The sequence below is a fragment of the Notamacropus eugenii genome, chromosome 6, assembly GCF_028372415.1.
Source record: "Notamacropus eugenii isolate mMacEug1 chromosome 6, mMacEug1.pri_v2, whole genome shotgun sequence".
In the NCBI taxonomy this organism is placed as follows: Eukaryota; Metazoa; Chordata; class Mammalia; order Diprotodontia; family Macropodidae; genus Notamacropus; species Notamacropus eugenii.
In genome coordinates this window covers 68114914-68128652 of record NC_092877.1, presented here as the reverse complement: position 1 = coordinate 68128652, position 13739 = coordinate 68114914, and the positions used below count along the sequence as shown (strand labels likewise).

Genomic DNA, 13739 nt, shown 5'->3' with positions numbered 1-13739 from the left:
TGTTCAAATTTGGCCTGGGAGACTCTGGGCAAGTCTCTTAACCTTGTTTGTTTTCTTCCTCTGTAAAATGACCTGAAGAAGGAATTGTTGCTCTAGTTGTGATTTTTCCTTCATTTTCAGAGAGGACCAATGACATCTTGAAGTGATGTCTTGACTTTTGGGTGAATTGGTTATAAATGAGGCAGAGTTGAACAAAGTTGTCAGCTTCACTCTCTTCCATGGTCATTGAAGTCCAATGGCAAGACAGAAGTCAAGATGACTTGCAGTGCCCCAGGATGCAATGGATGACTGAGGCAGCTTTGATGTTTGACCAAGCTCTACACACTGCACAGGGCCTGCTTCAGCTACCTCCAAGGCTGTTGGAGCAGATTGTTCTCATCCACTGAGAGGTTTGAGGCCTGTCAGTTACCTTCAGCCTGGTTTAGCCTTTCTGCCAAGGTTATATATGGCTGCTATGCTCACTTCTTAGAGGACAGGTGCAGGTATATGGGGTATTCAGGGAGGATTAGCACCTCTAGAGTAAGGCTTGTGGAGGCCTTTTCAGGGCTGCTCCTCTACCTTTGGTGTCCACCTGTCACTCAATCACTCCAGTGTCTTTGCCAAGAAAGCCCCAAATGGGGCCACAAAGAGTCAGGCATGACTGAAATGATTGAACAACCACAGCAGCAACAACAGCAAAAAAAACCCCATCCCTCTGAAGAAAAAATGCTGGCCATGGACAAGACAAACATGATGAAGGCTAAAAACTTCTGAAAGCTGCTAAAGGCTGCCAAAAGGCTTAAACTCTTTTATTCAATGCTATAACAAAACTATGGTCAGAAGAACTCCAGGTGGATTTGTGAGAACTAGGGGGATATTCATCAAACTGAAATGTCTACACCCTAAATTTTTTTTTTTTTTTGACTTTCAGTGGGCCTGGAAGTTTTTTGTCCCTATTGGGGAATGATCAACTCTGATAAATATATTGATATCTTGAGGAACAAACTTGTTCGCAAATGGCAAGGGAATACTGGGATGTAAACTTGTGCAATGCCACAAAATGTTAAGCAATATATCCACTAGAATTGGATAGATATACTTCAAGTACATTCATTTAATTTAGATTTCATTAAAACCTATGAACCATAATCAAAGATAGACTTGGAAAAGTGGACAGTTCATTAGCAACATGTTTAATATCCACTGTGATAAAACTGGTTTCATGATGAATTAAAGACCGTGTCATAAGCCTGAACGTAATGTCAGATCGTAAAACAAGTTACAAAAAGACATGTGCCATATTGTAAAAAGTTTCTTAAAGATATAAAGATGTTTATTGTCTAATAAATTCATTTACTTAGTGTCGAATCACATACAACTATAGTCTGGAGAGCTTCTACTATGTAACTGGTAAATTTCCAAAAATCATACCTCAAATATCTTCTTTACAAATAGAAAAACTCATCTCTGTAAGCTTCAGAATAAAACCAGTAGTATCTAAATGAGGTAAATCAGTCAGGTTTGGTTTTTTTTTGTAATGGCTTTCAAATTAAGCACACTCGTTCTGTCTTTGATAACTGAAAATGTGTTCCCCCATTTCCCAAGGAGCCTGGTGCTATTAGTTCTTGATCTGATTTTACCTGTGGATACTCAAGTATACAGTGCACCATTGGGAGCATTTATTTGTTACGAACAAGTGAAGCCACGTAAATCCATACGGAGAGCACATTTTTGGGGTAAGCATGTACATAGACAGCCAAAGCAAATTCAACATTGGAAATATCGATGTTGTGAACTCCAGTGCTGTATATGGCCTCTATCAAAGGTTTCACTTCAGAAAATGCCATATGAATTGGAAATCCAGAGAACTAGAGGGGAAAATAAAATCAGTAAAGAGTTTTGTTTTTTTTTAAATTAGCATATAAAAAGCATTTTCCTACAATTTTCAGTTTATTTTTTCAAGTAGATGTATTGTAGTTGCTATATATAATTGACCCAACTGCTGAAGTGGAGTTCCTTTGTTTAGTTACTCTGCTTATGCACAAAAGTCTATGTGTATTATACATGTTGAGAGGCATGTGAATTAGACTGCTAACTTGTAAGCAATATCATTTATGGGAGCAGGTGAATTAACAGTTTCCCAGAATATTGATTTAACCTTAAAGAGAAGAGATGTTTTAGTCATTATTGTAAGAAATTTACCCATAAACAACTATTTGGTCTTATAAACTTAAGCCATTCATTTGTCTGGTGCAACTGAAGCAACAAGGCTTATTTTTGGCTATGGTAACTTTCTGGGTTTTATATATAAACTAGAGCTTAATGAGGGGGGAGAGAGTGTTAATTTAGGAATTACGTATATTAAATCTGATGGGTCAATTAAAAAATTTCCCTCCCAATAACATGTAAAAGCAGTTTTTAACATTCATTTAAAAAAAATTTTAGTGAGTTCCAGATTCTTTCCCTGCCCTCCCCCTTCATTGAGAAGGCAAGTAATTTCATGTAGGTTATACATGTGCAGTCATACAAAACATTTACATAGTCATGTAAAAAAAAAAAACAGACCAAAAAGAAAAGAAAAAGAAAGTTAAAAAAAGTGATAGATCTACTTAATAGCCAAATAGCATGCCATGAAGATTGGTTGATGTATTTTAATTGGTTGCTTAATCTAAAGTGATTTAGTTAATTGTTTTTAGTTCTTGAGTTTAATTTTAAAGTGGTTAGTTATTCCTTATGCAATCCTTTGACAGAAATGATTTACCTAGTCTTCCCATTTGGTGGATAAAATACCTTTTATGTCTTCTAGGTTTCGGAAAGTTAATGATAAACATTGAGAATTTATGGTCCCTATTTACATTTCTATTCATCTGCTTAATGCATGTACACAGTAAGAAAAACTAAACTTAGAGGGGTAAAAGTAAATTATTTGAACAAGAAATTTGATTGGTGCTGTTTTATTATTTCCTCTCAAGTAGGAAATGATGTGTTCATTTCAAAAGGCCATATGTATTCTCTCTTACCCTATAATCTCCTAGCTGTCGGAGGAGTTCTGCTCTGTGGTCATCTTCTACATCTTTCCCTTGGTTCTTTTCTAGCAAAGGCAGGAAGTGTCGTAGAGTAGATGTGCAATATCTATTCCATCGAGTCATGTGGCGTGGTCTCCATTCCATGATTTTCTCCTTTAGTATTTTTTCAATCCTGTGTATAAAAAAAAGGTTTGGTCTTTAGGGGACTGTACCTGTAATCTAGCCATGATGAAAATTTGTAAGAGGATTTGCTTACTATAGGAGTCTGATTTAGTCAAAATCAATCACTTGTACAGTAATAGTAAATACTACAATTCCAGAGTTAGCAGAGAAAATACTCAAGGAATTTATAGGCAAAATTTCACAGGGCAGTTATGAACAAAATGCTTTGGAATCACTGATGTGCTATCTAAATGAGAGTTATTTATGTTATTACTGTTCTTGAGTATGTCATTTTCTGAGTTTTTGTTTTAAACCTTCCCTATCCTTCATAACCAGACTCAGAGACAGGGAAGGAGAAGGCTTTAGGGCTACCATTTTTTTTTTTTTTGCTCTGGATAAGCATAAGATTTTAATTTTTAATCATAAGATTTAATTATGATTTTAATTTAATCATAGGATTTAAAATTTCAAGACCTTTTTGCTCATATTGAACATCAGGTAAATCATAGAATGTAAAAAGGATAGAAGCAAATAAATTAGGGGCCTAGTTGACTACTTTGTCATATGATTGTGGACTGTGCTTCTAGTACTATCAACTTACTTTGTAGATCACTTTAAAATTTATAAGCAGCTTTCCTCATGATTATTAATGTAGTACATGTGCTGTACTACAGCACAGAAGAGGAAACTACAAATCCTTGCTATTGGGTCACAGAGTAATAAAGTATTAATGGACTAATGAGCATTCTTGTAGATTTTGTACCTTAAACTGTACACTTTGCCTTATATCCCTTTGTAGCCTAGCTGCTAAGAGCATCCTGCCACAGAAAAGACACTTAATATTTTTTGAATGAGGGCTTTTTGTAATGAATTAACCTTTCTTAATTGGAGTCGTATGAGCAGATGCTAGAGATTCTCTTAGTAATGTTTGTTGTTTTTTTATTGGGGGGTCTACATTTTGTTTTGATGGACATATCAGTTACTTCTCAACAAGCACCCCTCCTGACCCCAGTATTTTTTCATAAAAATGACTTAAAACTCTATAACAGGGATTGGGACATCATAGCACCTTATAGTTTAACAGAAAGGAAGGATGTGCATTTTAACTCCAATAATTAGGAATCAACATCCATTTTATTTGACCTGAATTTTGTTACCTCTTAGTATTATATTTATTTGTATTGTTATAAATATTGTTGTATACATTCTTTTGATTTCTTTACTCTGCAATTTATGCAGATTTTCTCATGTTTCCTTGAGTTCTCCATATGTTATAATTTTCTTCTTACTCTACTAAAGTACTCCTTACTTTATAATATTTTTTTTTATTTGTGTACCACAATTTATTCAACTGTTCCTCAGTCTTTGTAAACACACTTTTGTTTCCTGATTTTCTTTATTAGTATTGCTATGAATATTTTGGTAGAGGGGATTTTTCTTTTTCTGTCATTGACATAAGAGGGAATGCTATGGAGTAGATTCGTGGTTTAGGCATAGGTTGGGTGGAGTGGCTTCTGAAGTCCCAATGATATGATTCTGATTGTAAGGTTCATGATTAAACTAAAAAGTTATAGGCTTTAGCACTGTAAGAGACCTGAGGTGTCATTCTGTCTAAGCCCTCCATTGTACAAATGAAGAAATGGCTCCAAAGAACTAATGGGACATGTCCAAAGATAAATGGGTAGTAAGTGGCAAAGCTAGGATATAAACCTCACCTTTCCTGACATTCATCCACTGTTCTTTCCATTCTGACATTCTTACCAAGACTTAAGGAATTAGAATATGCATCTTGGTTGTCATTTGGAGACATATGTTTATAGACAGTAAGGGGGGAAGATCTAATTAGACTGAATTTAGACTATGTATATCACAGAATGTTAGCTTGGAAAGGACTTTAGAGATTATTTTGTCCAGCCTCATTATATAGATGAAGAGAAGTAATTTAAACATTTAGGACAAAATTTAGGCGCTTCCTTGAGAGGGTCCTATTGCTTCTGTAATGGTTACATAAAGCACTCTTCTCCCTCCCATCCAGCCCCTGACATTTTTGAAAATAGCAACTAGGAAGCCCCTTCAATTTTTTTTGCATGTGTCTCCAGGCATCTAGATTTTCTTATAATAAAAAGAGCACAACATGTTATTGGAGGACTCATAATAGTTAACTGACCAATATGGAATGAAACACTGTGCAATTTAAAGTCTAAACATAATTCACAACACATCTTCGCATCACAGAACCTGAATGACTATCAATTAGTATCTACTCCTGGCAGAAGGGAATTTGTGGTGAGTCATTTTTAATAAGATCAAGGGGAAAAGAATAATGGTCTAGACTTGAGGCATTTAGTTCTTATTTCATGCTCAGGGCTGGTCCTAAGGTCAAAACATATCTTGCACCAACAGAGGTACAATTTGGGACGAGTTTGTTCATATACACCAGCTAATAATGTACAGTGTGTATACAGAGCAGGAAAAGGTAGTAGTTCTATTTAAAAATGGACAAAAATAATTAAATCCTTTGCCTCATTGATGTAGATTACAACTCAATGGACATTTGTTGTTACCCATAGAATTAGGGAATTATAGAGAGAAAATTACCTGTCTTGTAGTTCTGCTGCAGCAACTTTGTCTGCCCGTTGGTAAATTAATTCTTCAGGCTGAGAAGAAATGTTTTAGAGTTTGAAAAGGCTATGAAGAATTAAAAAAGCTTTGATACTATGAAATAATATATCTTAAACATATCTCCACCTGTTTGTGCAAAATTAGGTATTGAAAAGTTCTGGCTATTAAAATGATTCTGTAGTTTCTTTCAAATGTTTCCATGTGTATATTAATTGGCAACTGTGAGAAATAATTCATTTGGCCCCCTACTCTATTCCAATCAGTAGTAATCAGTTTTATGTTTTACATAAATCTTATAGGAAGCATCAGATAAGATAGGTTCCTATAGTAGGCCATTATAATGGGCTTCAAACTTTAATATAATGTTTACTACTTGTTTACCAAGTTAAAAGGCTTACTTGTGCAACCACAAGAATGCTGACAAAGATATCTCCATACTGTTTTACTCAAATTCCATGTCCAAACCTAGCACGGGTGGGATTTCTTCATTGTTTGAAAAGTCTCCCAACTTATTTTTGTACCCCTGGACCATTCTCTCTTGTCCAGTGTGTGAGCAGGTGACAATCTTATGACCATCTTATGACCACTTAGTAGAGATATGACATGCTTCACCCAACCTGTGACCCCCTTACTGATACATCAGTTTTGGTTCTCAAGAGCAAGGTCTATCAACCAATGAGATTCTGTATTTTACCATGTCTCTTTCACATATTTGAGTATTAAATCCTATAAAAACAAGTTCTTGGGGACGAGGAGCATCTCAACTTGAGAAAGATCTGAGGTCTGCTTCTTTAGAGGGGACCATGGACCCTTTAATAAAATGCCATTGGCTCAAAGCTCTTTCTCGATGGTTTTTCTTGCAGATTGGGCAATTTTAATCCCCATAAAACAAAGATAATATAAATACCTGAACACTTGAGAGCCCTGGATAAGGAAGACTTCTTGAAAAAAAAGATTTCCATAGTTTGGGTTTGGTGATATCAAAATTTATCCTCATTGGAGAATCATACCGTTGAATATTAAACCAAATCTAAAGAACCAATTGAAATATATTAGCAGATAGATATTAACCACATTTGGAGGGGCCTAGTCTCTTCAGAACATTTATTCAAAACGTATAATATTAAAATTCATTCTTGTCCTATTTTGTCAGAAGAGAGACAATATTATACATAATTGTATAAATTACAGACTTAAGGGGAATGACCCTAACTTCTAAGAGCTTTACTACATAATTATGAAAAGGAATAAGACTAGTTCCCAACTGGAGAGACCTCATAGTTGTATTACCATCAGGTTTTTTTCCACGCAAATATATTGACACTACTTGGTATCTTCATCAGCTCTTCAAACTTGACAAGGGAGATTAAGCCAAGGAACAACCCATCAATTAACAGCATTTACTAAGGAAGGTGAATTTAAGTAAAAGGTTTATTTGAATTAGTTCTGTTTCAATGACTGGACAGAGTGAAACTGTAATTTTAAAGTTAATTTGCCATTATAAGTCATTATAAGAAAAGACATGATTTATATACAACAGATATACCAATAATGTACAATATTGTTGAAATATTAAATGGAAAAAAAGAAAATAGTGATCTCTTTATAAAAAGAACCAGGGAACACTTACATTGTCAGGACTTATTAAGCAGCCCACACTTTTTAAAGGACAAAATGTATCAAATTGTCCATAAAAGCGTCCACTACAGGGATTCCATATTAAATACTGGCTTTGTTCCCAAGTTAGCACATAGGCGGTTGGACCCTGGAGGAAAAGTAAATACTTATTAAAAACTGAATGATTTTTGAGCTTATACTTAAGTAGTCCACAGAACTAGTTGGAGTTTTGCTTTGTTGGATTATTGCTTTAAATCATAAATTAATATTTCTAAAATCACAGTGAATATATTTGAGATTTTAAGTTGAAGCTGATTAAAACCATAAATTTGGTTGCTGAAGGACAAAATTCTATCCAAGGAACATCCAAGGAACTGCGCTATTTATTTTTATAGTGTGACTAAAAGAACAGTGGGTTTAGGAGTTAAAGGAACAGGATTTAAGTGTCTGCCTATTTCCTCATCTGGAAAATTTGGATTATAATGCTTACACTCATTCAATATAGTTCTCCTTTATCACTTCATAATTGGTAGAGGTGACTTTGGACACTTGAAGGTTTTACTACTGGGGTGTAAGCTCTGGTAAATTTTACTAAGCATAAAAGGTTTTGGGCAAGGAGCCCATGATAAACTCTATTTGTCTTCTGAGGGACTGGCCCAGTTAAGGGCAGAGAATCTTGTCACATCACAAAGCAAATTTCTGGGTGATTTTTTAAAAAGCATCTATTAATAGATTGCAACCTGCAAAGCAGAAGAACGCAGATTTGCTCAGCAATAAAAATAAACTTTTTTGAAGGAGCAAAGCCATATTTGCACTATCTGCTTCAAAGGGCTGTTGCTTGGAGAAAGGGTTTTGTATACTGTAAAACTCTATGTAGTCTGAACAGCTATTAATCCTTAATTTTGGCTTAAAAGAGATAACAGTAATGCTCTAATGCTAACACTGGTGGTATTTTGTCAGCAAGACAAGCAGATTAAATAGTAATCTCAGCTGTGAGTAAAATTGTCACTGGGAAGAAAGAGTTCCTCCAAATGACCAGTAGTCATGTCCGTAGCTTTATAGGTTACCCTGATGCCCTCTAATATTCAGCTTTCCTGGGGATGAATATTTTATTCCCATAGAAGATTTTACATCAGTGTGTCTTAACCATGTCAAATAATAGTGAACATGCTAAGGGGTATCTTTTCTAAAAAATATGAAATAGACTTTCCAAAGGAGTTCTTCCCATAAAATTCTAGGACAAAACAATCCCACTTTGTCTATGAGACTTCTACCTCCAAATCCTAAATTTCATATTTTAATTTTTTTTTTTTGTTATTCTGAGTTTGACAAACTTCCACCAATATGAACAGTTCAAAAATATGGAATGCTTTGTAAATTTGGGTGTCAGCTTTGGGTAGGGACCATGTGATTCTTCTCTGTTATTTTTTCCAATTTTAGCATCTGTGAACACAGTAGCACTAATTCCTTACTAACTTAGAACAGTTGTATAAAGCTGAGATCAGAAGTTGCCAGCTTTTGAGAAGTGAGGTGTCAGATTGCTGATAAAATCTGTTTGCATGAGGGGGAAGGTTAGTAAATGTTGGGATAGGTGATAGAGTAGAAGGAGATAGGAATCACAGGGACTGTCCTTCTGCTCACAAATCTCTATCCTTTCCCTGTATACTCTTAACAAGCAACCTTAAAGTGGTGTGACTTGAAGCAATACGGCCTAGTACAGAATCCAGGCTGACATAGGTACTGAACCAGATTAAAATGTAACTGGGAAATGTTTAACAAAATAATAAAAATACAATACAACAAAGCTAATGTTAATTTATGGTTTGCTAAATCAGTATACTGCCCAAAGGGATCCTTTTCTATTTGTGTTTAACATCACTGGGGTAGTGGAAAAAGTGCAGTATCTGAAGATATATGGGTTCAAAGTCTTGCTGTGCTATTTACTTCCTGTGTTACCACAGGGAAGTAACTTGAACTCTCTGGATCTCATTTGCCTTATGTATAAAAAAAAAAATGAAGTGGTTAGAGTAGATGATCTTATGATTATGGCTCCTTCAGTAGTTATGGTTCATCACAGCTCCTTCCAGCTTTAAATCTTTGAAGCTTCAGGGAGGGTTAATTAAGCCTTTTGGTCCTCTGCATTTTAGTTGTAGGTTTTGGCCAGTCTATCTTCAGAACCTGCACAGTACTTTGTCCCTCCCTAAAATAATTGTATTTTTCTGTGTTATGGTATATATGCAATTTTTACTCAGACTCTAAGCTCCAGGAGACAGGTATTATGTTATATCTCAATTTTTTATCTTCCCTAGCTTCTAGCCTAGAGTTTGACATGTGATAGGTTCTTAATATAGCTGCTGTTTGTCCTTCATTTTTGAAGAGTACCATTGACATCATGACCTTGGGTAAAATAGTGGGTGATGGGTAATGACTTGTGTGTGCCCAGTTCAGGCATGTGGGATAGCCAATGCAAAGGCTATAGAGTGTCATGGGTGGGGAACAGGAAGAAAGCCAGTTTGGTTGGATTAAAGAATATGGGAAGTAGAGTAGTGTACAGAGGGACTGTAAAGGCAGCTGTGGGCTAGGTTATAAAGGATTCTAAGAGCCAGACAGAGGAATTTATATTTTATCCTAGTCAATAGAAAGTCACTTTTTATTAAGTAGGGGGATGACATACCCACATCTGTGCTTAAGGAAAAATCACTTTGGCAGCTATGTGGGTAATAGACTGGAGTAGGGAGAGATTTGAGGTTGGAAAGATCGATAAGGAGGGTGTTGCAGCAATCAACATGAGAGTTTATGAAGGTCTGAACCAAAGTGGTAGGTATTTTAGTAGGAAGAAGGGTGATATTGTGGAGATAGAAATTGCAAGATGTGGCAGGTGATCCTGTAAGTGGGGTAAAAGTGAGTAGATGAAGGTGATGTTGAAGTTCTTATCCTGAGAATTTCAAAGAACAATGATTCCCTTTGAGAGAAGTAAGAAGGTTTGGAAAGGGTTGGGGTGGGGACAATAAATTCCGTTTTGGAAGTGTTGACATCGAAAGTCTCTAAGACTTCAAGTTGGAAATGTCCAGTAGGCAGCCAGTAATGTGGGACTAAAGCTCAGGGGAGGACCAGGACTGGATATATAAATCTGTAGGTCATCTGCATAGAGATGATAATTAAGCCCTTTGGTACTACTGGGCCACTGAGCGGGTGTAGAAAGAACTAAACCTCTGCTTTGTCTTCACTGTGACATCTATTCCCTCTACTTACCGGTAACCTCTTTGGTCAGTAAACCTGCTTTTAAACATTGACCCTATCATTAACCAGTTCTGAAGTCTAAGACAAATTTTACAGTTTTGTCCATTGTCTTGGTTGCAATGCCTAGGTGGCACTTACCTCTGGCATGACTGGTCATAATGTTACTAATAGCTGTCTTACATAACTATTAGTCTCTCCTCTGATTTAAGAGGAGACCTCTCCTGACTTTTATGTCAAAATCATGTCAACAATACAAATTAAATTCTTAGAACCTGGGGAATTCTTTGTCATCTATGTAAGCACACTGAATGGTACTAATGATGATTAATAATTAGATATAATAGGGCTTCCATGTGCCAGGTATCAACTGCTCCTAAGTTATCACATCATTCACTTCCTAAGGATAATTAATTGGCCAGGGATGTTCATTTTAAAATAGTTGTTGCATAAGGTATGCTGGCACTAAGGATGGGTGAAAGGAGTTGGGAAAGCAGCTGCCAGTAATGACTGAACCCTCTGCAGCTTTTTCTTTAACCATAACATCCATCACAGTTCCCAGGTACCTCGAGTGCTCTAAGTAAGGTTGTTTTGTTATTGTGAGTCAGTCATTTCAGTTGTGTCTGACTTTTCTTGAGCTCATTGGAATTTTCTTGGCACAAATAATAGAGTGGTTTTGCCATTTCCTTCTCCATCCAAGTAAGGCATAGTCTATCATCCCTAGCCCAACCAAAGGTCATTTTGTCATTTTCCAATAAGCAACTCTGTACATTTATAGAAAATAAGTCTGTCCACGATTAGATCTATTAAATCAAATTTCAACCTTAACTACTATTTGGGATATTTTAAAGGAGTTATGCATTTAATGAAAGGAAGGTTTTAACTGCGTGACTTCTAACTCTGTGACTCTGGGAAGTACAAATGACCTTACCTCAGGAATGGCACTGCCCATCACAAGCCAGGCTTTTTTACCCAGGGCCAGAAAATAATTACACAACAGCACTGCATGCTCTTCTTCATCTCCCGCCAGCAGATCAAGAAATTGCTAATAAAGAAAGACATTTTGCTAAATAGATTGGCAGATTCATCATTTTGGCAAGCTCTTAATTCCCTTCCAACATGTCATATATTTTTTAAGTTGCCTTTAGTGGAAATGCCTTAATATAAAAATCCTCAATGAAAAGTTGACATCCTGTTTAACACACAACAAAGAATTCACTTAAGTTGTACATGGAATACCCCCGTGATGTGGATGATGGTACTGATGGGCAGAGTGCATATGTGATTACTGCAAATAGATGGGAAAAAAGACAAGCCTAGTATGTTAAATTATGCCCTGAGAAAAAATACATGCTTTGAAAAGGTTTTAGGTAAAAAAACCAAACAAACTGGATATCTCTAAAATTACCAGTCTAGATGCTGTCAAAACATATTGTGTAACAATTTAATGAATTCATTTAAATACCTTTATTTTTAGGCTCTCTGGTTTGTACCCGATAAGTAACTGTATATTGAGATGGCACCTGAATTATAGGAGAGTGTGGGAGATACAGGGTTTTTTGTTTGTTTGGTTTTTTGGGGTGTTATTTTTTTAAAGGAAGTACATTAAATGCAGTGAATAGATAGTAGAAATTCTGTCTGATGAAAACCTCATGCTTACATGGATGCTTGATCTTGAGAACACCTAAGAAAGAGCTGGCCCAGTTTTAGTGCCCCCTCCCCACCCCTGGAACAAAAGGTAAGGTACAAGACCACTAATAATGATCAGTGGATAGCAAGAGATTGAAAGATGACCTAATAATTTCTAAGCTCAAAGAAGGATGAGTTAATGGGCAATTGAGGAGGGAAGGAGGACAAATGGTGATGACACTGAAGAGAAGAGGTCTGAAAAAAAAAGATGAAAGGGATCTACCTACAAGTGCTTCTAGGTGGTATTTAATGCTCCATAGGTTCCAGTATCAATGGACAGAGCTGAGTTAGGCTCAGAGCATGCCCCAGGACAGTAGGTTGCTAGAAGAAGTGGATAGATTGAGGTTAAATTCTGTGTGACCCTGGGCAAGTCTCTTGACCTCTGTCTGCCTCAGTTTGCTCTTTGGTAAAATTGAAACAATCATACCTACCTTGCAGAGTTGTTATGAGGATCAAAGAAGATAAAATTTGTAAATTACTTTGTAAGCCTTAGAGTGCAAAATAAATGCTATTTTTATTCTCATTTATTATTATTATCCTCAGTTGGTAGGTGTTTAATAAATGTGTTATGTCATCTTAGTGAATCCTAGGTAACAGTTAAGTTTCAAATAATAAATATATGAGAATGAAAAATTATCATGACTTACATCTGATGTGCTCCACAAATCACAGATCCCATTAAATGAAACACTGTCAGGCAAGAAAGGAATCAAAGCAACATATCTGGCCACCAGCTCCTATAGAATGACAAAAAATGTGAGAATTTCCGTTTGGCAAACTTTATGCCAGATAAAGCATACCCAAACCATACTTTCTGCATTTTGTCTACTGTCCTTTGACTTCTTCATCCTCCTCCCACTATAGCCTTGGAGTCTGACCCTGAGACCACTCTGGGTTCTGATAGATGAGCTTTCATTTTAAAGGGTCTGCTTTCACCTTCAGTTTTGTCTAGAATCAGAACTCCATATCATTTCTTGACCATACCCAAATCATGCTCTCTGTGCTCTGGCCTCGGGCCTCAGTCTTATCGTTTCCTTTCCACTGCAACCTTGGAGTCTGACCCTGGAACTATCCTGAGTTCTAGTAGATGAGCTTTCCCTTTATTTTGCCTGGAAAAAGGATGCTCGGAAGGATGGTATCAGTAACATAGGGAGGGAGAGGAATTAGGAGTAGAGACATCATGAAAAAGAGGTTGCTCACTTTTTTTTTTCTGTGCTCAGTTTTCATTTATTAACTGTTTTTACTTCTAACATGTTATTTTTATTTTTTATAAATTAATTATTTATTTTTAGTTTTCAACATTCACTTCCATGAGTTTTAAATTTTCTCTGCCTCTCTCCTTTCCCCAAGATGGGGTGCAATCCAATATAGGCTCTACACATACATTCTTATTAAATATATGTTCAC

At 36.1% G+C, this 13739-nt stretch overlaps 1 protein-coding gene and 1 non-coding gene across 6 annotated transcripts in view; both read right to left on the bottom strand.

The window, feature by feature from the left end:
• Positions 1 to 1156: 1156 nt before the first annotated feature.
• The window catches only part of CC2D2A (coiled-coil and C2 domain containing 2A), a 152058-nt gene continuing 139475 nt past the window's right edge, over positions 1157 to 13739 (bottom strand). For all 5 annotated transcript variants that reach the window (XM_072620297.1, XM_072620295.1, XM_072620298.1 and 2 more), the window contains 7 exons: positions 12980 to 13069; positions 11575 to 11688; positions 7420 to 7554; positions 6697 to 6819; positions 5766 to 5824; positions 3000 to 3177; positions 1157 to 1847 (listed from right to left, as the gene is read on the bottom strand). In XM_072620297.1, the coding sequence (XP_072476398.1) occupies positions 1659 to 1847; positions 3000 to 3177; positions 5766 to 5824; positions 6697 to 6819; positions 7420 to 7554; positions 11575 to 11688; positions 12980 to 13069 (888 nt within the window). In that variant the 3' untranslated portion in view covers positions 1157 to 1658. The remainder of the gene's footprint in view (positions 1848 to 2999; positions 3178 to 5765; positions 5825 to 6696; positions 6820 to 7419; positions 7555 to 11574; positions 11689 to 12979; positions 13070 to 13739) is intronic.
• On the bottom strand, positions 8762 to 8867 carry LOC140512917 (U6 spliceosomal RNA). The gene has a single exon (XR_011969974.1). It is a non-coding gene; the product is annotated as a U6 spliceosomal RNA (small nuclear RNA).